The sequence below is a fragment of the Dermatophagoides pteronyssinus genome, unplaced genomic scaffold (genome assembly GCF_027571235.1).
Source record: "Dermatophagoides pteronyssinus isolate colony J.1.1.1.1 unplaced genomic scaffold, Derpt_VIB-CSIC_2022.12 sq0001, whole genome shotgun sequence".
Classification (NCBI taxonomy): Eukaryota; Metazoa; Arthropoda; class Arachnida; order Sarcoptiformes; family Pyroglyphidae; genus Dermatophagoides; species Dermatophagoides pteronyssinus.
Window position 1 is genome coordinate 4,621,447 of NW_027461525.1, and position 25,436 is coordinate 4,646,882.

At 29.0% G+C, this 25,436-nt stretch overlaps 8 protein-coding genes and 1 long non-coding RNA gene across 12 annotated transcripts; 6 read left to right on the top strand and 3 right to left on the bottom strand.

Annotated features, from left to right (window-relative positions):
- The first annotated feature begins 100 nt into the window (after positions 1-100).
- Positions 101-2,081, top strand: RanBPM (Ran-binding protein M). Its single transcript, XM_027342819.2, has one exon. It carries the CDS (start codon positions 251-253, stop codon positions 1,781-1,783), a length of 1,533 nt encoding a protein of 510 aa, XP_027198620.1. The 5' UTR covers positions 101-250; the 3' UTR covers positions 1,784-2,081.
- On the bottom strand, positions 1,977-3,043 carry mRpL47 (mitochondrial ribosomal protein L47). Its single transcript, XM_027342827.2, has 2 exons — positions 2,748-3,043; positions 1,977-2,692 (listed from the first exon to the last, which is right to left on the bottom strand). The coding sequence occupies exons 1-2, from the start codon at positions 2,956-2,958 to the stop codon at positions 2,070-2,072; spliced, it is 834 nt and encodes a 277-aa protein (XP_027198628.2). The 5' UTR covers positions 2,959-3,043; the 3' UTR covers positions 1,977-2,069.
- A 2-nt stretch (positions 3,044-3,045) lies between these two features.
- Positions 3,046-4,747, top strand: Phb2 (prohibitin 2). Its single transcript, XM_027342826.2, has 4 exons — positions 3,046-3,278; positions 3,340-3,421; positions 3,475-3,973; positions 4,394-4,747. The coding sequence occupies exons 1-4, from the start codon at positions 3,149-3,151 to the stop codon at positions 4,577-4,579; spliced, it is 897 nt and encodes a 298-aa protein (XP_027198627.1). The 5' UTR covers positions 3,046-3,148; the 3' UTR covers positions 4,580-4,747.
- Positions 4,618-7,415, bottom strand: LOC113792859 (kelch-like protein 17). The gene is made up of 4 exons (XM_027342815.2): positions 6,647-7,415; positions 5,620-6,588; positions 5,376-5,557; positions 4,618-5,299 (listed from the first exon to the last, which is right to left on the bottom strand). The coding sequence occupies exons 1-4, from the start codon at positions 6,864-6,866 to the stop codon at positions 4,808-4,810; spliced, it is 1,863 nt and encodes a 620-aa protein (XP_027198616.2). The 5' UTR covers positions 6,867-7,415; the 3' UTR covers positions 4,618-4,807.
- Positions 7,416-7,765: 350 nt separating this feature from the next.
- On the top strand, positions 7,766-11,208 carry LOC113792858 (nonsense-mediated mRNA decay factor SMG8). The gene is made up of 6 exons (XM_027342814.2): positions 7,766-7,984; positions 8,039-8,225; positions 8,282-8,407; positions 8,465-10,520; positions 10,585-10,762; positions 10,835-11,208. Exons 1-6 carry the CDS (start codon positions 7,851-7,853, stop codon positions 11,154-11,156), a joined length of 3,003 nt encoding a protein of 1,000 aa, XP_027198615.1. The 5' UTR covers positions 7,766-7,850; the 3' UTR covers positions 11,157-11,208.
- Positions 11,209-11,365: 157 nt separating this feature from the next.
- LOC113792867 (uncharacterized) lies at positions 11,366-13,413 on the top strand. Its single transcript, XM_027342825.2, has 5 exons — positions 11,366-12,177; positions 12,239-12,345; positions 12,422-12,446; positions 12,513-12,724; positions 12,825-13,413. The coding sequence occupies exons 1-5, from the start codon at positions 11,906-11,908 to the stop codon at positions 13,208-13,210; spliced, it is 1,002 nt and encodes a 333-aa protein (XP_027198626.2). The 5' UTR covers positions 11,366-11,905; the 3' UTR covers positions 13,211-13,413.
- Positions 13,414-13,882: 469 nt separating this feature from the next.
- Positions 13,883-20,163, top strand: alpha-Man-IIb (alpha-Mannosidase class II b). Of its 2 annotated transcripts, XM_027342813.2 has the most exons (4): positions 13,883-15,824; positions 15,897-16,083; positions 16,816-16,988; positions 17,098-20,163. In XM_027342813.2, exons 1-4 carry the CDS (start codon positions 15,706-15,708, stop codon positions 20,072-20,074), a joined length of 3,456 nt encoding a protein of 1,151 aa, XP_027198614.2. In that variant the 5' UTR covers positions 13,883-15,705; the 3' UTR covers positions 20,075-20,163. The 2 variants fall into 2 exon arrangements, with proteins under 2 accessions (XP_027198614.2, XP_075680029.1); XM_075823914.1 differs by lacking the exons at positions 13,883-15,824; positions 15,897-16,083 and adding an exon at positions 16,569-16,678.
- Positions 20,045-20,797, bottom strand: LOC142646070 (uncharacterized). The gene is made up of 2 exons (XR_012847082.1): positions 20,548-20,797; positions 20,045-20,469 (listed from the first exon to the last, which is right to left on the bottom strand). It is a non-coding gene; the product is annotated as an uncharacterized LOC142646070 (long non-coding RNA).
- Positions 20,798-20,816: 19 nt separating this feature from the next.
- LOC113792860 (uncharacterized) lies at positions 20,817-25,076 on the top strand. 3 transcript variants are annotated; one of them, XM_027342817.2, is made up of 5 exons: positions 20,836-20,928; positions 22,803-22,841; positions 23,041-23,283; positions 23,398-23,605; positions 23,681-25,076. In XM_027342817.2, the coding sequence occupies exons 1-5, from the start codon at positions 20,916-20,918 to the stop codon at positions 24,912-24,914; spliced, it is 1,737 nt and encodes a 578-aa protein (XP_027198618.1). In that variant the 5' UTR covers positions 20,836-20,915; the 3' UTR covers positions 24,915-25,076. The 3 variants fall into 3 exon arrangements, with proteins under 3 accessions (XP_075680067.1, XP_027198618.1, XP_075680062.1); XM_075823952.1 differs by lacking the exon at positions 22,803-22,841 and having other exon boundaries at positions 20,817-20,928; XM_075823947.1 differs by lacking the exon at positions 20,836-20,928 and having other exon boundaries at positions 22,182-22,841.
- The last annotated feature ends 360 nt before the right edge of the window (positions 25,077-25,436 follow it).

Here is a 25,436-nt window from a genome sequence, read left to right on the forward strand (position 1 = left end):
ATATGCATAAATTGCATCAAAATCACCAGCAACGACATCATTATCGAATGCAAGAAAGTAGCAGTCAATAAGAAGGGAAAAAAAATACTCGGAACAATAGACAGCTACGCTTCTTGTTGTTAACCATTCTCATCATTAAGCGTATTTAGATAATTTGGAATTTTTTTTTCTAATAATAACAATAATTCCATCATTTAGTCAATATTTTTGAGTTTTAATTTTCATAAAGAATCTCAAAAAAAAAATTTGAATGTCGAATAATCCTTTGGTAAGAGAGGTGATAATGGATTCATCTTCATCTCGATCATCATCACCTGTCAATATGCCCAATCATCTTAATGCTGAACAGATTGCTCGGCTGAAAAAACTTTATCCATATACCGATCTAGATCAAATACCGAAGCAATGGTCTTCCAAAGATAAAGCCAATTATATAACATTATCGGAAGATGGCCTAAAAGTTCTTTATAAAGGTGTGGGTAAAACGCATAAAGATGCTGCCGCTATTCGAGCTTCGAATCCTATACCTCTTTCCTGTCTACTTTATTATTATGAAGTTAAAATCGTTTCAAAAGGTCGGGATGGATACATGGGTATTGGTCTGGCAGCTCAAGGTGTTAATATGCAACGTTTACCTGGTTGGGACAAACAGTCATACGGTTATCACGGTGATGATGGCCATTCATTCAATAGCTCCGGTACTGGTCAACCTTATGGACCTACATTCACCACAGGTGATATAATCGGTTGTGGCTATAATCTAATCAAAAATCTTTGTTTCTACACTAAAAATGGCCATAATCTTGGAGTTGCTTTTGTGGATTTGCCTCAAGTACCATTGTTTCCAACAGTTGGCCTTCAAACGCCTGGTGAAGAATTGGAAGCGAATTTCGGTATCAAGCCATTTTGTTACGATATCGAACAAGATATATTCAAGTTAAGAAATAAGGTGACAACCTCTATAAATCTTTTCCCAGTGAATCACACTGAATGGCAACCAATGATTCATAATTTGGTACAATCATGGCTCATACATAATGGCTATTGTTCCACAGCACAAGTCTTCTCGGAATATACCCAAATTCCATTTGTCGAAAACATTCAGAATGTAAAACAAAGGCTCAAAATACAGCAATTAGTATTGAGTGGTAAAATCGGTGAAGCTATACAAACAACAAATCGGCTTTATCCAACAGTGTTACAAGATGATCATAATCTTTTATTCGCTTTGAAATGTCGACAATTTATTGAATTTGTATGTGGAAACGATGATCTTCCATTTTCGGCCAATGGAAATGATTGTAATGGAAATTCAGAAATAAAAATGGACCTAGACATTAATTCTGATGATAATGAAGATCTACCAAGCAATTTCCCCAATCAATTGGAAGATAATTCGGTACATAATAATAATGATGTAAATCATACATCAAATAATATTCATTCGTCTAATGATAACGTTGATCGTTTCAAAATGATTTTAATGTTTGGTAAAGAATTGAATTCTTTGGCACAAAAATTGGATGCCGATTCAGCATCAAAAGAAATCAATAAGAAAATGTTAGAAGAAGCATGGTTTTTTATTGCATTCTCTGATCCTAGCGAAGCAACTAAATATCTAAATCATTTAGATCGTGAAACCGTTTGTCAACGTTTAAATAATGCCATAGTCAATCTTAGTTCAGGTACTCAAAAAGTGGCAATCGAAACAGTGATAAAACATACAAAAGCATTGATAGGTTTGAATAATTATTGTGGTGCTTGGATAATGGATAATGTTTGATTAATCAATTTTGTAATCATTATCATCATCATCTTCATCATCATCATCATCATCATCATCATCATAATCATCGCCATAAATAGTCTTTTGTAATCATTTGCAAAAAACATTTTTTTTTGTGACATTTTACTCTTGATTAATTTCAGTAAACAAACTGAAATTCTTTTTTGTAATTAAAAGAAGAAAAAAATAATTCATCTTAATATTTTTTATTAATAATAATTAATGATACAATTTGTTTAATAACTATACAGAAGATTGAACATTAAATAAAAAACAATGTTATTCAAAGATCTTTCTTTTTATGGTAAAAAATTTGATTAAATCGAGCAGTTCGAGTTTGAATAGTATATTCATTATTATTATCCATTAAATGTTTGATATTGATTTCCGGAAAACGTTCTTGTAAATAATCAATGTCAATATTTGGAAATCGTTTCAATAATTGTTGACAATAGAATTGTTGTTTAGATAATTGTGATATTCGTCGTTTTAATCGATTTTCATTAAGACGTCGATTAAAATTGATAACATCGGCACCAAAACCGGGAGCATTAAATTTTCTCCATTCATTGTTCATCCAATATGGTATAAGATGTTCGGAAGAGGCAATCATTCGCCAACGGCCAAATAAATCTCGACGAAAAACTCTACGTCTTTCAACCGGATTACTGTCACCAACTTCAAGCTGCCAATAAGCTCGATTTCTTTCCTTTACAACTTCTTCAATATTTTTCATACCATCTTCCACTTTGAACAATCTTTCTGGACTAATCATATTTTCTACTTCATCTTTAGCAGCTTGTTCCATTGTCATCAACATGTTTCGTTCTTTATATAATATGTACCATAATTTATGTAAATCACTATTACTCTTGATACGAAGTTCTTCGATTCGCCAACCTCTTCCTATTTAAATAAATAATTAATTATTTTAATCGATTAATCTATCAATTTATTTTACCAGATTTAACCTCTCCTTTAGTCCAATTTTCAGGAACATCGAAAAAAGTCATTAATCGTTTATTGATTTCTTCCGAACTTAATTTAGTCAAATCGGCTGATTCTTGTTCGGATGTACTTGCAACAGTAGATGAATTACTGCTTAAAAATTTTACAGTTGAATTCAAAAATCCTTTCTGAATCAAAAATCGCACTTTTAATAAGGATGCCATTTTTAAAAAATCAATGAAAAATTAATTTTGCCAAAAAAAAGGGCATGTTTTCTTCGTGATACGTTCTATTTGAACATTATTTGAAGAACACATGTTCTCAATTTCATCACATCTTGAAGCATTTCACATTCTGTCCTTTGACAATTTTTTTTTGCCCGTTCCAATTTTCATTTAATAATCTTCATTTATCATGGCTGAAAAACTTGGTGATTTCATGGGAAAATTCGGTGGTAAGGCTCCATCTGGTCTTGGTCTTGGTGCCAAATTATTGTTAGCCGCTGGTGGTCTTGGTTATGCTGCTACTCAATCAGTTTATACAGGTTTGTACAAATTTTAATAAAATTTTTTCGTTGAATGATAAAATTATGTAATTTCGATTAGTTGATGGTGGTCATCGAGCTATAATTTTTAGCCGTATTAGCGGTGTTCAACAAGGTGTTTATGCTGAAGGATTGCATTTTCGGTAAGTAAAAAAATCTCTAAACATGAGCTAAAATTAATTTTTGTACCTAATAGCATTCCTTGGTTTCAATGGCCTGTAATTTATGATATTCGATCAAAGCCGCAACAATATTCTTCACCTACTGGTAGTAAAGATTTACAAATGGTTAATATATCATTGCGTGTTTTAGCTCGTCCGGATGCTTCAAAACTTCCACATATATATCGGGTTTTGGGAACAGATTTTGATGAACGTGTTTTGCCTTCAATTTGTAATGAAGTTTTAAAAAGTGTTGTGGCTAAATTTAATGCTTCCCAATTGATTACTCAACGTCAACAAGTATCGCTTTTGGTTCGTAAACAATTAATTGATCGTGCAAAAGATTTTCATATTATTCTGGACGATGTTTCTCTTACCGAATTGAGTTTTGGCCGAGAATATTCACATGCTGTCGAAGCTAAACAAGTTGCCCAACAAGAAGCTCAACGTGCCCAATTTTTAGTTGAAAAAGCCATACAGGAAAAACAACAAAAAATTGTACAAGCTGAGGGTGAAGCCGAAGCCGCTCGAATGATATCCTTTTCACAATAATGACAAATTTTTATTTTCAATAATTTTTATTTTCAAATGGTCTTATGATGAACTTTAATGGCATTTTTTTCATAGCTTTTTCATATCTGATTTGAGGTCTGATATCTTGGCGTTAAAACTGTAGGATGTATAATCAATTTTAATGCTGTAAAGGGCAGACTACAAAAAAAAAATTATCAATCTTGACCAAATGGTTTTGGATGGGGAATGTATTCATAGTTATATATGATTCATTCTTATCCTGGTTGTTGAACTAGATTGATAAACATTCGAATTGGATTTAATCAAAAATGATTTTTTTATTTCTTTAGTAATCTGATGACCATGTTTGCTTCACTAACAAATCAAATCATTTGAATTTTTATTTTCCTGAGCTCTGTTTTTTTTTCTCTCCGATTTTACTTAGGTGATGCCATTTCCAAGAATCCAGGTTATCTAAAATTGAGAAAAATTCGTGCTGCTCAACACATTGCCGAAACGATTTCACAATCGCAGAACCGAGTTTATCTGGATGCCCAATCATTGTTATTGAACATTGCAAGCAGAGATTTCGATATCAAACCGTCCGAAATTCAGGGCAAAAAATAAATAATCATAATTTAGTCAGATATTTTTGCAAAATAATGTAATTGAAAAAAAATATCAATTCTGTTTATTATTCTAAATCAATCAATAGCTACAAAAATAAAAAGTTTGTTAGATTCTTTTTTCTACAGTAAAAATATAAATAAAAAAAAATCCAATTTTGATTTTTTACTTCGTAATTTGTGCATTTAGCGAGAATTCTATCTTTCTCTATAAAGTTTTTGATTTAAATTAAATTGGTTTATCATCATTGCTACTAACACTACTTTCTTTGAAATTAAGATCCAAAGATTTTGTTGAAATAAGGGAAGAATATGGCGAAGACTTTTCCAAATTGGACGATTCTATTAATGAATTTCGAAGATCACAGCATTCAAGTTTAACAGCTCCTAGACCACTTCGTCGTAAAATCATTGAATTAGTCATTGACCATTTATTATCTTCAGGTGTATAGAATTCAACTGCATTTAAACTATTACTACCATCATTTCCGCCTAGAGCATAAAGTAATCCATTTATTTCGACTAATTCATGAGTGCTTCGTCGATTTTGCATTGATGATATATTTTCCCAAGCGTTTCGTATCGGATCATATCGTTCGGCACTAGACATGCACAATGTTCCATCATTGCCACCGACAACATAAATTTTGTTATCCAAAACTGATGCACCGCAACTACTTCTTCGGCTTAACATCGGTGCTACTGCTATCCATTTTCCTTCCTGTGATTATTTGAAAAAAAGAGAATAATATTAATCGAAATTAAAATATGAATAATAAGTTAATATTAATAAATACCCTTGGATCATAACGTTCAACTGAAGCTAAATGATTAGCGCCATCAAATCCTCCAATCACATATAGACTGCCATTCAATGCCATCAATCTAGTATAACGACGTTTAATTTCCAATGAATTAACGGAAAACCAAGCAGACATTAAAGGATCGAATCGTTCTGCGCTGCTCAAGCAGTTGATTCCTAGAAAAAAAAATCCATTTTTTTCAATAAAATAATTAAGTGAATTTGAAAATTACAGCTACCATCATATCCACCGACGGCATAAATAATGTTGTTGAGTTCGGCAACACCATGACAACTACGTTTGGTTCCCATTGCAGTTGTATCAGTCCAAACATTTGTCAATGGGTCAAAAAACTCTACAGAAGACAATGTTTTTGATCCATTATTATAACCACCAATCACATAAATATATCTGTTCAAACAGGCTACACCAGCTCGAGATCTTCGTTGATTTGTGGGCGTGAATTCGAGCCAAGTATTATCTCTTGGATCAAAAAATTCACATTCGTTATGTGTGGTAAAAAGTGAACCACCGCCGATAGCAAAGATAAATTCTGTCAAACCAACCGGTTTACGATGTTGTGTTCGAGGAGAATTGCCCGATCGATTTTCGAAACTCAGATGATATTTCATGGCTTCAATGACTAAATCTTTAGCTTGATTATTCTCACGAACAAATGGTTCAACAAGTATCTGATTGATCAAAAAATTTCGTTCAATCAATGGAAGTCTTACATGACTTAAAAGGGTGGAGAAATGTATTTCTCTTGATTTAGAATCATGTTTAATCCAACGAATAGTTGCATCGTAAACAGTTTCTTCATCGGCCACATTTAAATGATTATCCGAAATTAAACTAATTATGTCTTCGTATGAAAGTGATAAAAATTCTTCAGTCAATGAAACTTCTTGAAAATTATCGAGAGCATATTTAAGCGAACAAACTTGAAGCTCTTGACAACTATGAGTATCAGCAAATTTTCTTATGCCCAAACAATTGGACGGTTGTAATTGATTTCGAAGAAATTGGCAGCATGTTTCACGAATAATTATTAATTGTAATAAACTTGAAGCTGGTAATAGATTCAAAACATTCGCTTCGGTGATGGTCAATTGACCCGTATAAATAAATTCGATTAATAATTTCATTGCAATTGGATCGATTTCACCGATTTCTATGTGCGACATGCTTTTTTCCATCATTTCAGCTAAAGATACCAAACTTGACTTAGGAAAGGAAAATTTTTTTTTCAAATCATTACTTACAATTAAACATTGCATTAAAATATGCACTGTTGGCAGCCAGAACCACTTTGTGAGCAAGGATTTTTGTTCCCGCAACTTCCAAAGTAATATCACACAGTTGTCCAATTTTTCGCATTTCGTTCATCGCCGAAAACACTGTAAAAATGTGTTCAGTATCTTCAAAATTCATCTGGGTTTTATGGCAAATATTATCCCTGCTTCCTGTCAAATTTTCCATCATTTGAATCGTGTTGGCAGTTTTGTTTGGACATCAATTTCCGTAGTCAATGAAGAAAGGTGGAAACGTGTTACTTGAACCATTCAAAAATGAAAACTAAATTTTTGTGGTTCGATGATTCAAGACTGACTGTTTTAATGTCTGATTTTCATTTTTCCATGGTAACATGACCAAGCAAGCACCTTTTTTTCTTCTATAGGAAATTTATTTGTCTACAATAATTTCTGTCTGTTCTATGAAAAGTATCTTCAACTATCGCATTTTATTCTTGACATTTATTTTGAAACATTAATTCAGCAAGGCCTTTATATCTAGAGAACCAAAAACGATTCACATCATAAAGTGAGTGAGTACCAACAAAGAAACCGTGTCTAGGCGGTGTCTCGATTCAATGAAGGGGGAATTTAATTTCATTTTTCAATATCTGTATTAATGAATCAACAAATATAACATTCCCTTTTACATTCAGAATTCAAGGTGAATGCCCCCAATAGCAACCATATTGGGTATGCGTATATGTAATATTGAAACATTGTATCACAATATATATAGCCTATGGTATTATCATTTTTTTTTATTCAATGCCATTTGGATTTTGGTACAAATCATCGAGATATATAGCATCATTTTGTTCCAAAATTATTGATCATGTGACTAATATTATCATCATAAAACTTCTATTCTATCACCCATCGATTAACTACTTTTAAAAGTGGATTTTTTTTCCGTGACAAACAAAAAAATGGCTTAAAATATTTATAAGTGTTAGCTTAAGTAACCACAATGAAAGATAGATTTGTTAGATAATAGATAATTTGGCCTTGTTCAAAATGATGGCAACTTATAAGTTTAGGGCGCCAAAAAAGCTCATGTGCAAAAAAAAAAAAAAAATTTCTGTAACGACTTGATCGGATTCATTGGGTTCCAATAGTGTTTCATTTCGCATGTATACAACAAAAAAAAAATTATCAACAACAATCATCAGGCATGAAGTCGGGATCGGAAACTAAATTTTTAGATTCATTGATGAATTCACAGCTTGATTTAGATGATTCGAAGCCAAATTATGTCACTGCTTCAAAAACTTTTTCTCTCTTCTCAGTTGAAGATTCTAGTATGAAGTGAGTGGAAAAATAAAAATAATTTCATTTTATTTTTAATTATATTCAAATTAGGAATGTTATGAAATTTATTGAAGATCAATCGATTTCGGATAAATCTGATCGTGTTTCTATTGTTTCAATCATTGGTAAATCGGCTCTACAATCTTGCAATGCCAAAGCCACTTGTATACCCGAATGGATTGGACAAAGTTTGTTCAATTCTAAACTTCATGATGAAACCTTATTATTTAAAGATGATGTACGATCTTCAGCCATTTTTTTACAATATTAACCGATAATATTTTTTTTCATTAGTTTGTACAAATCGATGGATATTATGATGTAAACAACCGAATGATTCTTCTTCATTTGACATCAATTTTAGATACATGTGCCGTACTTGATATTTTTGAAAATTTGGAAAAACAATTTATTGAAAAGGTTAATGAAAACATTTTTACTTATTCAAACAAACAAAAAATTAATTATTTTGTTCAGGGCTTCCTTACCATGTGGCCTGATCTGCTGACCGATCTGTATAAATCAATACTTTTGATTTTCTACGTTAGTAATATCGTCATTATAACAAACCCCTCGCCTCGATTCGATATTGGTTGCATCAACATGTTAAGAATAATTGATTCGACTAAAATCAAATTACAACCATTTGTTTCGGAAATGTTTAGCTCTTTCAATAAGATTTCAAACAATATTATGAAAAACATGTTTATGCCACAACTTTTATTCATTTTTGAAGCCTATGATGGATATGATTATATAACGGAATCAAATAACAAATTCTATGTTAAACAACTTGAAGAACAGATTGTCAAATTATTTCGTAAAACTCGACTAATCAATTCGTTGTTTACTATTCCATCATTGAATTCGTTTGTTTTTATCGTTACTAAAACATCAACAATAATCAATTATGATGAATATTTTTTCGAAAATATTTTAAATCGTTGTTTGAATGATAATTTTGGTAATGATCAAAACTGTTCACTTCAATATCGACAGATGGTCCAAGAAAATTTGCCATTTTCAAATTTCATTCTTCCTCACATCAATTCTCTTGTGAAAAATTCCAAAGATTCTGTCAAATCTAATGAATTAATCAAAGTGAAAACATTTTTCAAATTATTCATAGCATTCAAAGAGCTTTTATTTAAACAAACATATTCAGGCATTAGCAGTGAGAAAACAAAAAATTTGCAAAAGATTTTAGATTCACTTCATTCAACATTGGACATCGATAATCGTTTTTCCGAAAGTAGATGTTCCAAAATGGTATCAAATGCTGTCAATTACTACAAGGATAATTTACCGTCCCATTACACACGCGAAACTCATGAACGAAAATTATTGTTAACACTACAACATTTTACTATGCAATCAAGAGGTCCAGCTATCTACAAATACATCAAAATAATTCAAAATGAATGTACGTCATATTGGACCAATGGACATAAAATGTGTGAAGAGTTAAGTCTGACTGGAAATCATTGTGTCAATAAAATTCATCGATTACCACATGATGACTATTGTACTGACCAGCCTTTATCTGAAACAGAAGGATCTGCAGCTGAATCTAACCAGAACAATGTTCCAGTAATGCCACATAACAGTATGGTGAAAATAATTTCCGCTTGTGATTGTGGTCGTCGTCAAAGTAATCGCGAAGATCCATTTACAATAAAAGCGGCAAACTATGATTTTTATCTTAAAATGCGATACAAATGTCACACATGCCGTAATATTGCAAGATATAAATTTCATGTGTACGACTCGAATATTGAGATGGAGAATTTAAGTTCTAGTCAGAATATGACTGGAACAAAAAGTGAAAATTTGCGTGATAGTCCAGTTATGAAAACATTCAACGATACTGTATTATCTCAAGTAGCATCTGAAGATATTGATGACAAGAATGATGCAGATGTCGAAGATTCTGTTGAAACTCAACAGAATGATATATTATTGAGTATCGATAATCTTTCAAATAATGAAGATTCTATTTCATCAAATAATGATGATCATGATTTCAGTGCCATCGATGATGTTAAACATTCAAGATCTAATGAAAATGATGAATCAAATGAAAGATCGGTCGATTATAAAAATGATAGTTCACAATATGGTGAATCTCAATCATCAGATGATATAGAAGAAGATGAAGAATTTTCTAATGAAAAAGAATTTCTCAGTGAAGACGAAGATGATGAAGAATTTCTTAAAGAACAACATTCTCCAACAACTTCATCTTCAGCTAAAGAGATAATCGATTTGAAAACATTACCGACAATGATACATACATTGTTGGGTGTAGACAATAATTTACCTGCTCGCTTTGCTTCTTGGTCATTGGTTTGTTTTGGTTCGTCAAGTATCTATTCACATAATCTTGGCATACAAGATCAACAAGGATTCGTCAAAGGTTCTCATTATTTGTTACCATGGAATGTTACGGTTATTTTACAACATTGGAGAAATATGCCACCGCTGTGGGAAGGTAAGCGACCTCCCGGTATCAAACATAAGAAAAATGTAAAAGGTAATTTAATTTCAATTGATGGTTACATCAAGATTTTTGTGAATAATTATATTTTTATGCATAGATGGTACACAATTTACTGTGAAAATTTTCATCGGTGTTGAATATGAATGTTTTAATGGTCATCGATTTATTGCATCGAAACCGGATCAAATTCTTAAGACTAATACATACAAATTTAGAGAAACAGCCGAATCAATTGCAAAAAATGATATGCCATTGTATATGCATTGTGTTTGCAGGTATGTTTTTCAATCTTATTTTCATATTGAAACTTATGAACAAAAATGATTTTTTTTCTTCAATATTTCAAGTCGTTCATCTAAACCATGTGTTGCACAATTGATGCGAATTCATATTGTCACACCGAAAGCTCCAATCAATGTGACTTTAAATCCTATGATTCAGGTTACGCCAAATGCTAGTCTTTTGTTTTATCTGGGCAACAAAGAACCAATTCGATTAACACAATCAACATATTGGGTATTACGTTTACCAATGATTTATGGTACAGATATTGATGGAGCATTCAGTTTTCCTAAAGAACCATTACCATATTGTCGCCTTTTAAAAGGTTGTTATGGTATTGCCGATCAGATTGACAGCCATCACAATCATCATCTTAATCGTAAATAATCATCATGTATGAAACTTTTTTTTTGTGCAAAATTTGAACTTTGTTATTTGATTTGTTTTCGGATTTTTAATTTGTGCGCAAGATTTTCCTATCTATATATTAATAATGTATGTGTCTGATATCATCGTTCAGATATATAGATGGACCTAATTGAAATCGTTGAAAACATCGTATGTTGGATATATATTATTTGCATGCATGTGACGACGTTTTCATAACAAAAGGCAATCCCGCGATTGAAGAAGAAAAAAAATCACTCAATGTGCATGACGGTGTGTTTGTTATTATGTGATTATTATTGCGTTTCTGTTAATCATATGATTTTGCCTTGAAAAAAAAAACTGTTGTCAGCATAAATGTTAACTCTCTGTTGTTTTTTTACTATGGCTCTGTTTTCCCTTTTTATTTATCATGAATGAATGAAAAAGGTTCTATGCGCAATATCTCTGTGTGTGTATATGTTGATGTTGATGATGCCAAAATATATGATGAAAAACAAAACAAAACAACAAACAAACAAATAAAAACTAAAGACATTGTCAACAAGATCAAAACATTTATGCGAATAATAATAATAATAATAATAATAAATGAAAAAATATTTTTTTTACGTTGCTGCCAAATGAAATATTTGTTGTTTTTTTGTTGTCATCATTCAAGTTCATTCATTATAATTTAATGTGTTGTGGATTTGAGCAATGAATTTTTAAGTCCACCTTTCTAGTCTTACCAGATTATAATTCAAATCATGGAAGTAAAAAATTTGATTAATAAAAAAATTGAAAATTTTGTTCATAGAATTAATTTGTCAAGTGTACAATCATTTTTTGGTGTAAATTTATTTCGTAATCATATTCCATCATTGAATAATGATGAAAATCAAAATTCACAACAATCACCACCACCGTTCAGTTTGATCTCGAATTTCGAATCTCAATTGATTGCATTGCAAGGTATTCTAATATGGGAGAAACCACGCGATTCAATTTTAGCATTGATCTTCTTTACATGTTTTTATTGGTAAAAAATATTAATAAAGTTTTTAAAACAATTATCTAATCATTAATTTATCATTTGAAAGGATGTTCGTATTATTGCAACCACGATTAATATCAGTTGTGGCAACTTTAGCATTCTGTTATCATTTTTATGAAATGTGGATTCGTTTTGTTTGGCCAGAAATTCGTGGTAATTTTTTTTCACATTAACACCTTGTTTTGTTTATTTCTAATTTTTATTTTTCATTTATACAAAATGAATAAAGCTCCCACGGTTCCAATCAAAGAAAGGTATGTGTAATAATTTAAAAACAATTGTAAATCTAATTGTATCACATTTTGATAATAATCATTTAGTTGGACGACTGTCAATCCTAATGTAATGTGTGTTCCAGAAATCAGATTATGTTTTGCTCGAATAAAAAAATCAATAATAAATGTCATTGAACGAATCATTGAATTTAGGAGAAAATCTCACGGTATATTTTGTTGTTATTCAGTGTTATTTTTTCTTTGTTTCTATTATATTGGACATTTCATTCCCGGTGTTTTGATCACATATTTGACAGGTAAGATTTGTTTTTCTTCTTTCTTCATTATATTCTAAATTTTTATTGTTTTTTTTTCTTCTTCTCTTGATTGTCAAATACACATGTAATATATATTCAGCTATAATACTATTTTTAACACCCGGATTTTTGGCACATATTGCGCCTAAAAATACATTGACAACAATCGTATTCAATAATAATGGTGACGACGATGAACATTATCAAAACGAGGGACAACAACAGCATAATGATGACAATAATGATGAACATCAATTACAGCAATTAAAAAACATTTCTTCCAAATATTCTAATAATTTAAACGACAATAACCTTGAATTATTAAGTTCAACAACATTGAAAAAGAATTTATTATTTGGTTTTATGATTAATGATGATGATGATGATGATGAAACGAATGAAAATCATTTTGATGAATCAACATCTGAATCAATAACTGATTCAGATTTTGTTTTGATTTCGGATTCCGAATTGAATGATATGTAGAGAAGAAAAAAAATTATTTTTTTTTGTTTCATATTGATTCTATTATATAATATTGATTGTTTTTTTTTCTCTTTAAGTTAAAGTAGATTTTTTTTTGTTTTTTTGTTCATTCTATTTATCATATATTATTGATTGATTGTGAAAAAAAAGTTGTAAATGATAGTTTCATTTGACAAAAACAGAAAAAAAATTTTCTTCAAAAACAAATATGGATTGAATTCAGTATTTAAAAAAAATGATAAATGAATGAAATAAATTGAATAAAATTTACTTTTTATTTTGGAAAAACAAAACGGAAATTATCATATGGAAAGCAATGACACATTTTTTATAACCAGAAAACACAAAACCTGATAACAAAATCCTCATTGTCCAAATGCAAAAAAAAAATGAATAAAAACAAACGAAAAAAAAAGATTTGAAAATCGGGTTTTCATCATTTTTGTTTTGTTTTGGCCTTTTGTCATTTTTTTCGAACATAATATAAACAAGGAAACGACGAATAAATTTTCACCTACATTAATGATAATATTAACAAGGGGAAAAATTATACCATTGTATTTTATATTTATTGCCATCCCTAATCGAATGTGAGAGAAACGTAGAGATAAAATGAAGAGAGAGAGAGAGAGAGAAAGAGAAAGAGAAAAAAAATCATCAAAAAAAAAAACCAAAATAAATAAAAAACCAGAAAAAAAATATATAAAACGAATATCACGATAACCCGAAATGTGCATGTTCAGTTCTGAAATTTTACCCATAACATTTTATTGTTATGTCTGTATATTATTCACTTGTTAATGGTTACTGTATAGAGATTCCAGTTCTCTTTGAAAATCTTTCTTTTTCTTTCTTGGACTTTATTTTCATTGCTTTGGTAGTAGTTATTGTTTGCTTGTTTGTTTGTTTGTTGAGCGTCTTCGTCGTAAAAATTTCAGCATGTATTTCATCAAAACTGCAGTACATTCAGTTTAGTTCAATGTTGATGGATGTCCATCATGATCGTTTTATTTTGTTTAAGTTAAATTTTCCTCATGGATCATCATGTGTATTTTGTTTGATATGTTAGTTTGTGTGAGGAAATGATATTGTCTTTTTCGTTAATAAACTGTGAACAAAAAAATACTGTTTCGGGTCACCTTTTAGATTAGATCATTAGATGTTCGAAAATGTGACTTTAAAAATTTTCAATGTTTATTTTTTTCTCTCTTTACAAAACAACAATCAAATCCATTGATTCAACTGAGAAAAAAATACTGGTGCTTAATAATATCATCAATTTGTGATCATGTTTCATTGCTATCATATATGAATCTTTCGACGATTTATCAATTTATCATATGGAATCCAAAAAAAAATATATAAATATCCTTTACGGTAAAAACAATAAAAAGTCATTGAAAATAAAATAATGACGATAACGACAATGTACTTGAAATAATTATAATCAACAATGTATGTATTAGATGTTTGAGTGTGTTGGAAATGATATCCAAAACCAAAAATAAAAAAATCAAGATCTTGTTTTTTCGAGATAATGGTTACGGGTGGTTTTTTGTGATAATGATGATGATGATCAGTAACAGTAATGTATAAAAACAGAAAAAAAAACATTTGTCACATCAATAACAAGCGAAATAACTGAATAGCAACGGTGAATCCTTTCGTTTTGGTTTTGATTTTATTCATTCGTTTTTTTGTTGTTGTTGTTGTTGGTTAATTACATTTAATTGAAAAAAAATTCTTCAAGATCACGTATGATGAAACCATGAAAGAAAACATTTATGAAAATAATATATAGTTGTATTCACTTTGAACTTGTTTTTTTTTGTTGTTGTTTGTAAATGTGTATTTTTGTTTGTTTGTTTTCCGTCCTCGAATGTGTGTGATGTTTGTTATGACTTCTTGTGAAATCAATATTGAACAAAAACATCGAATCGAATGGTTTTTGTTGATGGTATATGAAATGTGAATAATTTAAAAATAACGATGGTGATGATTATTATTATTCTTCGTATCCAATTCAACAAATTTCACGGTTACAATCACATTACGTTTTCTCTCATTTGATTCGATATATTCAAATTGTTTAATCATCATTGAATATTTAAACATTCAATACATTCAATAAATTGGTTGGTGATTGCTGAATCATCATGTTCATCAGGAATTTGTTTGGTTCGAAAATTCGAACAATCACCAAACAACAGCAACGACAAAACCAAAAATACATCGATACAATTTCTTTTCTTCTTTCTTTTTTTTTGTCACACACGATAATAACATATTCCAAAATCTATTGATTGATTGATTGATCGATTGAAAAAAATGCCAATGAACTGATAGTAGTGATTTTATAATTAGTTTTTGTTTTATTTTTTTTCGTTTTGGATTTTTTCGTTTTTCGTTTTGGTTTTTTTTCGTTGTTGTTCTTCAACCTAATTGATTTTTTTGGTTTCTGATTATATTCATCCAACACGAAAGAAAACAACAAAATGGCTCGTAGTAATCCAAGAATAATATTCTTATATCTATTATTTCCGGCCATATCAATAATATTCATTTATTCATTTATATTTGCAAAATTTTCAACATTTACTCAACCATATATCAGGTATGGTCAAAATTATTCACCATTATTATTTATAAATGATAATAATAATAATAATAATAATTACAACAATAGCAATGATCATCATCAACAAACTGTGATAAAAAAATCCTCTTTACCTTATTATAATATATTGAAAATGAATGAAGAATTTACTAAACTTTTTAATCAATCATCATCAACAACAACAAATAATAATGAAATCTGGAGCAAAACATTAGAACAACGTTTTATTCATCAACATTCACGATTTCCATTGAAGGTATGTTTTTTTTTTTTGATTTCAAAAGAAAAGAAATTCTTTTATTTTATGTGTTGTAAAAACAATCTTTGTTACATGTGACCTTGATTCGGACAAGGTCACAAAATGATGATTTTAACAATGATGATTAGCATAATTGTTTCCAGAAATAAATATGATGATGATGATGAATATATCATGAATAAATGAAAACAAGTAGCAACAGCAGTGGTTGGTGGTTAATGATGATGATGTTCCATTTTTTTATTATTATCATCATTTTTTTCTGGATAGTAACGGTATTCATATATCAAATAAGATGTTGTTGTTGTTATCTTTTTGTTTATTTCCACAAAAAAATGTTGAAATTTTTCGATGGAAACAATGAATTTTTCTTTCTTCTTTAAATTTAGTTACAACTACCTATGGCTATTTATAAATTTAGTTATTTTTTATTCATATATGGTTAGAAGAAAAAAAACGCCAAACCATCATGATAATGTTAATAATTTTATCAAAAAACATGAATAATAATAATGTCATGATGATAAAATCTTTTATCGGAACAATGTTTTTTTTTTTTGGTAATAACATAATTTCTATTAATAAACATTTGGTCAGTTGAATTTTTTTTATTCATTCATTATGTTCATTATTGATTTATGATCGAGTGCAATACATCAGATAATTATGAATATTATTATGAAAATAAGTACATCATGAAATGGTTTTTTTTATTGTTCAATTCAACAGGTAATCATTGTGCCAAATTCACATAATGATCCAGGATGGTTAAATACATATGATCAATATTTTTATCATTATACATATTATGTGTTGGAAAATCTGGTCAAAAATCTAAATAAATATCCAAACATGACATTTGTATGGGCAGAAATGTCTTTCTTTTCACGTTGGTGGGATGGGTAAATTTTTTTTTCAATGATTATTTTTTTTGGCTTATTTTTTCATCATTCAATAGTTTTCAATTTTAACGATTTTATTGATTTCTTTTTTTTTGACTTTTTGATTTAGATTACCATCGAATAAAGTGAAAGAAAATATTAAAAAATTATTGAATGAAAATAGATTGGAATTAGTTACTGGTGGTTGGGTGATGAATGATGAAGCTTCTACACATTATTTCGATATGATTGATCAATTGATTGAAGGTCATCAATTTATTCGTACTGAATTAAAAATTAACACTCCATTACGTAATTCTTGGTCAATCGATCCGTTTGGTCATTCAACTACATTTCCGTATTTATTACAAAAATCTGGCCTTTCTAATATCTACATTCAACGAACACATCATGTTTGGAAAAAATATCTATCCGAAAAACGAAAATTAGATTTTTTCTGGAAACAATCATTTCAAAATCCTTCTGATCGTCTACCATTATGTCATATGTCACCATTACATTTATATAGTTTTAAATATGCATGCGGTCCTGATTATAAAGTTTGTTTAGAATTTGATTTTCGTAAAATTTATGGTGAAAATTCAGAATCTACAGCCACCTTTTTGAATGCAACTAATATAGATAACAAAGCTAAAAAAATAATTAAACAATATTCAAAACTGGGATCATTATTCACACATAATGTAGCACTAGTATTACTTGGTGATGATTTTCGTTATAATTTCGATATTGAATGGCAACAACAATATAAAAATTATATGCTACTTATGGACTATATTAATTCGAATGGAAACAAATTTAATGATACGGAAATAACATTCGGTACTGTTGATGATTATTTTGTTGCTGTCAACGAACGATTGCCAATAAACAAAAACAATTATCCAATATTGGAAGGTGATTTTATGCCATATGCCGATGTTTATGTGGATTCAGTATCCAGTTATTGGACGGGTTATTTTACTACACGTCCGTATTTTAAATCATTAAGTAGAGAACTACAACATTGGTTACGGTCGACTGAAATTTTCTATAGTCTTACAAGAAATTTTTTACGTCAACATTTGAAAAACAATTATTTAAATGTTTTGCTTGATCGAGAATATAATAATATTACTAATGCTAGACAAAATTTAGCTCTTTTTCAACATCATGATGGTATTACAGGTACTTCAAAAGATTTTGTTATGGAAGATTATGGTCGACGTTTAAGTCATTCAATTAATAGTACAATGATAACTTTGGCCAAAATTATTCAATATTTAAATTTAGATAACGATTTAATTAACAATGTTAATAATACTAAACAATTTATTTTCACTACATCATATCGATCGAATTGGCATACAATTACCAAACAACATGTACTTCAAATTCCTTCCGATCAAGATGGATTACGATTATTGGTACTAAATTCACATACACAATTACGAATCGAATCAATCAAAATATTTACTAATGATCCATTCATAAAGATTATTGATATTGAACATGGAAAGAAAATTCCATTTCAAATCAATCCAATATTTATAAATGGTTCAAAATTTTCATCAAGAATTTTTGAAATTGAATTTTTTGATCAATTATATCCATTATCGATAAAAAATTATAAAATATTAACAAATGAAGAAAATCTTGATTCAAAAGTTACTATTTTTAAACATCCTTCGGAACGAATTAATCATTCAAATGATCAAGTATTTCGATTTGAAACAATGAAAAAATTTCAATTAGAAAATGATTATCTTATTGTTACATTAAATTCAAGAGGATTTATTGAAAAAATACATTTTAAAAATGATAATTTAACAGAATATTTTGATATGTCATTTGTTGCTTATAATTCTGAACCAAAAAGAAGTGGTGCTTATTTATTGAAATTTATTCATCAAAATCCTTATCCGAATCTATTTTTTTCACAAACACCATTTATCAATCTATTTAAAGGACATTTAAGTTCGACTATAATAGTCAATTATACTGATATTGCATATTCGATTAAATTGTACAATATTAAATCTGATATTGGTGCTGCTATCGAATTAAAATTATTGATTGATTTAGAAGATAAAGATAATTATGATAATCAAGAAATTGCCATTCGTTTTCGTACTCATATTAATAATGTTAATCCAGACAATGGAAAAAACAAAACCTTGTACAGTCGTCAATTTTATGTTGATTCTAATGGTTTTCAAATGCTTGAAAGACGTTTTATTGATTCAATCAATATTGAAGGAAATTATTATCCAATGACTTCAGCCGTATTTATTGAGGATAAAATACGACGATTATCCATACTATCATCACATTCACATGGTGTAACTTCTCCACAAAATGGAATGATTGAAATAATGCTTGATCGTCGCATTGTAAATGATGATAAACGTGGACTTAGTGAAGGCATTATGGATAATATTCCCGTACAATCAACTTTTTGGTTAGTTTTTGAACATAATCATCATCAATCATCATCATCAGACGATAAAATATTACCACCAATTTTATCTCAATTAGCTGATTCATTATTGTTATATTTAAATTATCCATCAATCATAATGTATTCATATCGTACTGAACAAGAGATGACTAAAAGTTTGACAAAAAATTATTATCGAAATTGTTATTTGATTGCACCGAATGTTTTATGTAGATATTTTCTTCTAAATTTACGTACATTACCAGCTAATAATAATTTTAATCATCCATCACAATCAAGTTTAATGATACTACATAATAGAGTTGTATTACAATCAACAATCGAATCATCATCGTCAGATGATTATTTTCCCAGTGGTATTTGTTATGATTATAATCATAATCATAATGATAATAATAATAATTTTGATGATGATTCACCACCATTAGTTGGATCATCTGAATCAGAAACTGAAACTGAATCTGAATCGGTAAATGTATTGCCAAAAAAATCATCATTAACACATCTTTTCAATGATTTACGTATATCAACAATACAGAAAACATTATTAACCGGAATAAAATGTTCAAATCAAATATTAAACACAATTTTAGAAATTAATGTACAACCATTTCAATTAGAATCATATAATGTAACATTTTATTGATAAAAACAAAACAAAACAAAACAAACTGCCTTATATTTCACATGTGATAATAATAATAATAATAAAAATAATAATTTTTAAAATGATAATCATGTACATAATTATAATTATAATTATTGATCATTATTAATCAATTATGTTTGAATTTATAATACAGCCTGTTGTATATCAATATTGACCAATTATAATCACATTTTATTTTTTATTTTTTAAATATTTATTTTCACAATTGTAATTTCAAACCGGACAAATGATCTCATCTCTCCTAATTGATTTGTCATCAACAACATGTTTCTCTTGCTCTCTCTCAATCATTGTTTTTTTCCTTTTTTTATTACCCGTTGTAATGTAATGATTTTAAAATCTATATTTTTTTTTCAAATTCAATTCAAAACCTAATAATAAAATGAAATTTGACAAACAAAAAACAACAATTTTTACATTGAGAAAAAAAAATTTGAAATTATATTTACTTTTTAAAGAAGACATGTGTGTGTTTCGTTAATGTTTTCATTCGTTATTTGACACATTTTTTTTCTCTCTCTATCTATCGTTTTTGCCCACCAAAGAATTCACAATACAAACACTTGTTGTTGTTGCAGTATTCAATATTCAAGAAGAGGAAAAAAAAATACAAACACAGAATTGATTGAACACCTGCGCATAATTTTTGTTTTCACTAACGACATGTATTCCACACTTACTGATTGATCATTGAAAAAAAAAAATTTTTTTTTTGATCATTCATCGGTTTGTGTGTGTTAATGTGTCATGTTTTAAAGAAAAAAAAAATTAGGAAGAAAATCATTGCGGGTAATCACATACACACACACACAGTCTTATGGCACTATCAGGTAGGTTAATGAGTTGTAATTACATTCAATCAATATATACACACAGGTGTGATGATGATAATAATGATGATAATGAGATGTATCATCGGGTAAAAAAAAGGTGACAATCACCATTTGCCGTTTGTTGTTGTCAAATGACAATGACAAACATTAAGGAAATTTTTCTTTTTCTTTTTTTGACCGGAAAGACCAACAAACAACACAGGAGGAACATTAACCAGAACAACGAAGAAAAATTCAATGGTCATTTGGTTATTTGAATTTATTTTTTTGCGAAAAAATTTTATTTATTTAAATAAATTTGACCACACACTTCTCTCTTCTTTCTTTTTTGGTCGTTGTTTGATGATCTACTTTTGGCATTTTTTCGGAACCCCTTTTTTTCTATTTATTCAAACAACCAAGAAAAAACTTTGTCTAATTTTTTTCTGAATTACTTGTGTCAACAACATCAACATTCTAGCTAACCGTCACCGCAAACATTTTCTTCAAATAATTTTGCTGAAACCATCATCAGAATTCTTTAGAAAAGAGAGAGAGAGAGAGGTACCATTGTTGTTTCCGTCATCCGGTACCGCGAATAAGAGAGAAAATGATTTCGGTAAATAAAAAATAAATAAATACCAAAGTGTGAAGTGATTTTGCCCCAATAATATGACAGAACAATACACACACACAACATATTTATGTACATATGAAATTAACGATTGATCTTAACGTGGGTAATAATCTTTTTTTTTCTGGCTTCTTTAAATTTTTTTCTTCTTTTCACATTTTGATAGTTGTTGTAGAAAAAAAAATTACCTATGGGTCAACAACAAAATATCATTTCTGGACCATCATCCATTTAGCAAGAAGAGTGAAAAAAAAAGTTCAGTGAAAATCTTTACCATTGATTTTTTCTCTAGTATTCGTTTTGGTCCATCCGCGCTTTTCGTCGGTTTTTTTTCAGCTGGATATTATTATTATTATTGTCAAATGTGAAAAATCTCTAGGAACATTTGATGATGATGATGGTAGTTGTTTTTTTCTTGTATCTTACATATTTAAAGATTAAATCGTTATAGAACACACTATACTATGGTTATAATTCTGTATGTGTCATATCTCTTTCTCTTTCTCTCTCCGCGTGTGCTATACCTATCTATCTATGATTCAACCAAAAAAAAAGAAAAGAAAATTATTATCGTTAACGTAACAGGCCAGAAAATTTTTCTGATACTATGTTGAATCAGAAAATTTCATTTCAGTTCAGTTTACATTTGACATTCATCGCGATTACACTTCGGTTCGATTCTTCTTCTTGATTTTTCATTTGTTTTTTTTTGTTTGTTTTTTGAATCAATTTGGAACCGCGCAAATTTTCCATTTTTATAATTAGCCAATTCCACAACTGTCATCTGGAATAGATTTTTATCAACGATTTTTTTTCATGCTTTGTTTTTATTTTTATGTTTTCACATTTTTCATTGAACAACGACAATTTGAAACAAAATACTTTTTTTTCTGGTTTAATTGAGGAAACTTGTTTGTTTTGTGTTTTATGTATCGGCTACTGGTTTTATTTTTTTTTCTTGGAATTTCATGTATAATAATATCAACACATGGTGACCAAAGTGTTATTTGATTATATACCAAGTTTTTTTCACTTTTCATTCATATCGAAAAAAGGACAAAGTAAAGACAAAAAACCAAGAATTTTTCTGTAATTTTGAAAAAAAATTTCAATCCAGACAATCATCATTCAGCAAAAAAAACAATGGCCAAATTTTTTTTATTCATAAATTTATTTACAAAATTTTTTTTATTAATCATTTTATTTTGGTCAAATCAATATTTAAAATATGTTTCAACTAAATTACCGTTAATTGAAGATTATGCTATGATTGTACCAAAAGTATCACAACAAACACGTAAGTAATAAAATTTTTCATTCACCTGTTGCATCTGATGACAGTTTAACACTTGTTGTTGTTCAGGTCATTGTACCTATCATGTTCAATGTCAAAACAAACGAAAATCAAACGAAAAAAAACAAACAAACAAATTCTTTGTTAATCTGTCTTTTATTTATTTGTTGTTTTTTATCTTATATGAATTCTTCTTATATAGAATGTATTTTTGATAAAGACGTTTATGAAATTGGTGAAAAATGGAAACCAACTATCGAACCATTCGGTGTATATTATTGTATACTTTGTGAATGTATAGCTGTACAAAGAAAAAATATTGAAGGTAATAATAATCGTGTAGTGGCCAAAGTACATTGTAGAAATTTTAAAAATGATTGCCCAAAGCCTACATGTAAAAATCCCGTATTATTACCTGAACGTTGCTGTAAATCATGTCCTGAAGGTTTGTTGTTATTTAATCATTTTCTATTTATTAATTACCAATAATACCTGAGGAATATATCAAAATAATGCCATTTTTTTCTGTTTTTCGCTTGTTTGTTTGTTTTTTGATCAGATGTCAATAATATTGAAGATTTAATTGCTAGTCAAAAAATGGAAGAAGCTTTACTTATGAAAAATTTTCGTAAAAAATTCTATGCCATACTGTCACCGTCATCATCATCATCATCAACGACAATTTCATCAAACATGACGACAGTAGCAACGAGAGCTTTTTTCCATTTAAATAAACAACGACTAGCATTCATTATTAAAACTACAAGGTTAGTTGAATGAAACCATTTTTGATGATTTTTGTTGTTGTTGTTCGCTAATTGACAATTTTTTTTACTGTTTAGCCCAAATAAACCTACTTTTGTACGATTTCAAGATCTTGATGATACAATCATTGAAGAATATATTGTACTTGGTAATAAAAGTACTGGATCAAATAATCAATTTGTTATTTTTGGATCATGGAAAAAAGTTCCAAAACCATATCGTGCTATGATTCGTAATCGACATCTAAAAATTTCATTATCATTTAATAATGATATTAATAAAAAATCTTCATTGATCGGTGTGATTCGAAAACATAATTCTGCTACACATTCAGCGATTTGGAATGATCAAGATCTTTATTATGAACTATTAGAATCGAATGAATTTGGCAAGAATAAAATATTTCGTGATATGTTGAATGCAACATCATTTGTTTCATATGAAGATCATAATTCATTAGATCGTAAAGCAATGATGGATCAATCAGCATATCCATCAATGAATTCAATTAATTCAAATTATAAATGTTATTATGAAGCACAGATTTATGATGAAGGTGCACAATGGAAAAATCAAAATGATGATTGTGAAATGTGTTTCTGTCAACGTGGACGTGTTAAATGTGAAAGTGAAGTATGTTTAAAACTTAGATGTAAAGAACAGATTCGTGTACCTGGACAATGTTGTCCTATTTGTAAAAATAAATTATCACATTATACATCGAACAAAAATCAATCATGTTATTTTGAAGGGGAAAAACGATATCATTTAATTGGATCAAGATGGCATCCATATATTCCACCATTTGGTTTTGATCGTTGTACAATATGTATGTGTACTGAAAATGCACAAATTAAATGTAAACGTAATGAATGTCCACCATTACCATGTGCCGAACGTGATGCTTATCGAGAAAATCCAATGGATTGTTGTAAAAAATGTCGTACATCAACAAGATCAATGGAATCGATGTCAGATCAAGCATCAAATGATGATAATGTTGAACAAGCTCTTGCAACAGGAAGCTGTCGTTTTAGGGGAAAAATTTATGGAAATGGTGATGAATGGAATCCAGCTGTTGATCCATATGGTGAAATTAGTTGTATAAAATGTCGTTGTAAAGATGGTCTACATAAATGTCAACGATTAAAATGTAAACCATCACCACCAGGATGTCAGAAAATTCTTATCAAAGGTGAATGTTGTCCAGTTTGTGCGGATGAACAGCCAAAATTATTATCATCGGATAATACATTTATGACCACCGGAAGAAGACGGATGTCGACCAAAACATCTCGAATACGATATTGAATCAAATTCAACAACATTAAAAAAAATTCATGATAATCTTTTGTAAATGTTTTTTTTCCAAGTTTTTTTATAAATTAAATTTTATATCTTTTTTTTCACCTAATAATCAAACAACAACAAATAAATTTAAATATTAAAACATTTGATTTTTGTACCACTAGATGGATATACTTGTGTATTGAAAATTTTAACATTGATCATAACATGGAAAAAGAATCGTCGTGTGGATCCAACCTTGTCTTATGGAATGATATATACAACACACAGAGTATTAAGCGCGCGACTCACACTCACAATATTATTATTGTGAAGGAGGACGACTCATTTGTTGGTGTCTTGTCTTTGTTTTCGTGTTTTTTTTTCAGCTAGCAGCATCCGAAAAAAAAATCCATACAAATCCAAGATAAATCCAAAATAATGGGCTATATATACACACACACGAACATATAACAAAAAAAAATCAATATACGCCATATTTCTATATATACATTAAATACTTCTTATAGTAAAGATTACTCAACA

Excerpts from the sequence above, each read along its gene's own strand:
- RanBPM (XM_027342819.2), top strand. The coding sequence starts at position 251 with ATGTCGAATAATCCTTTGGTAAGAGAGGTGATAATGGATTCATCTTCA.
- mRpL47 (XM_027342827.2), bottom strand. The coding sequence starts at position 2,958 with ATGGCATCCTTATTAAAAGTGCGATTTTTGATTCAGAAAGGATTTTTG. Across the intron at positions 2,693-2,747 it reads TAAAGGAGAGGTTAAATCTG|GAAGAGGTTGGCGAATCGAA; the intron begins GTAAAATAAATT and ends TTATTTAAATAG.
- Phb2 (XM_027342826.2), top strand. The coding sequence starts at position 3,149 with ATGGCTGAAAAACTTGGTGATTTCATGGGAAAATTCGGTGGTAAGGCT. Across the intron at positions 3,422-3,474 it reads GCTGAAGGATTGCATTTTCG|CATTCCTTGGTTTCAATGGC; the intron begins GTAAGTAAAAAA and ends TGTACCTAATAG. Across the intron at positions 3,974-4,393 it reads AAGCCGAAGCCGCTCGAATG|TTAGGTGATGCCATTTCCAA; the intron begins ATATCCTTTTCA and ends CTCCGATTTTAC.
- LOC113792859 (XM_027342815.2), bottom strand. The coding sequence starts at position 6,866 with ATGATGGAAAATTTGACAGGAAGCAGGGATAATATTTGCCATAAAACC. Across the intron at positions 6,589-6,646 it reads TTTTAATGCAATGTTTAATT|CTGAAATGATGGAAAAAAGC; the intron begins GTAAGTAATGAT and ends TGGTATCTTTAG. Across the intron at positions 5,558-5,619 it reads TGCCGTCGGTGGATATGATG|GAATCAACTGCTTGAGCAGC; the intron begins GTAGCTGTAATT and ends TTTTTTTTCTAG.
- LOC113792858 (XM_027342814.2), top strand. The coding sequence starts at position 7,851 with ATGAAGTCGGGATCGGAAACTAAATTTTTAGATTCATTGATGAATTCA. Across the intron at positions 7,985-8,038 it reads GTTGAAGATTCTAGTATGAA|GAATGTTATGAAATTTATTG; the intron begins GTGAGTGGAAAA and ends TATTCAAATTAG. Across the intron at positions 10,521-10,584 it reads ACATAAGAAAAATGTAAAAG|ATGGTACACAATTTACTGTG; the intron begins GTAATTTAATTT and ends TTTTATGCATAG.
- LOC113792867 (XM_027342825.2), top strand. The coding sequence starts at position 11,906 with ATGGAAGTAAAAAATTTGATTAATAAAAAAATTGAAAATTTTGTTCAT. Across the intron at positions 12,178-12,238 it reads TTCTTTACATGTTTTTATTG|GATGTTCGTATTATTGCAAC; the intron begins GTAAAAAATATT and ends ATCATTTGAAAG. Across the intron at positions 12,346-12,421 it reads TGTTTGGCCAGAAATTCGTG|CTCCCACGGTTCCAATCAAA; the intron begins GTAATTTTTTTT and ends AAATGAATAAAG.
- alpha-Man-IIb (XM_027342813.2), top strand. The coding sequence starts at position 15,706 with ATGGCTCGTAGTAATCCAAGAATAATATTCTTATATCTATTATTTCCG. Across the intron at positions 15,825-15,896 it reads TTTACTCAACCATATATCAG|CAATGATCATCATCAACAAA; the intron begins GTATGGTCAAAA and ends TTACAACAATAG. Across the intron at positions 16,989-17,097 it reads TTTTCACGTTGGTGGGATGG|ATTACCATCGAATAAAGTGA; the intron begins GTAAATTTTTTT and ends TTTTTGATTTAG.
- LOC113792860 (XM_075823947.1), top strand. The coding sequence starts at position 22,688 with ATGGCCAAATTTTTTTTATTCATAAATTTATTTACAAAATTTTTTTTA. Across the intron at positions 23,284-23,397 it reads CTGTAAATCATGTCCTGAAG|ATGTCAATAATATTGAAGAT; the intron begins GTTTGTTGTTAT and ends TTTTTTGATCAG. Across the intron at positions 23,606-23,680 it reads TTCATTATTAAAACTACAAG|CCCAAATAAACCTACTTTTG; the intron begins GTTAGTTGAATG and ends TTTACTGTTTAG.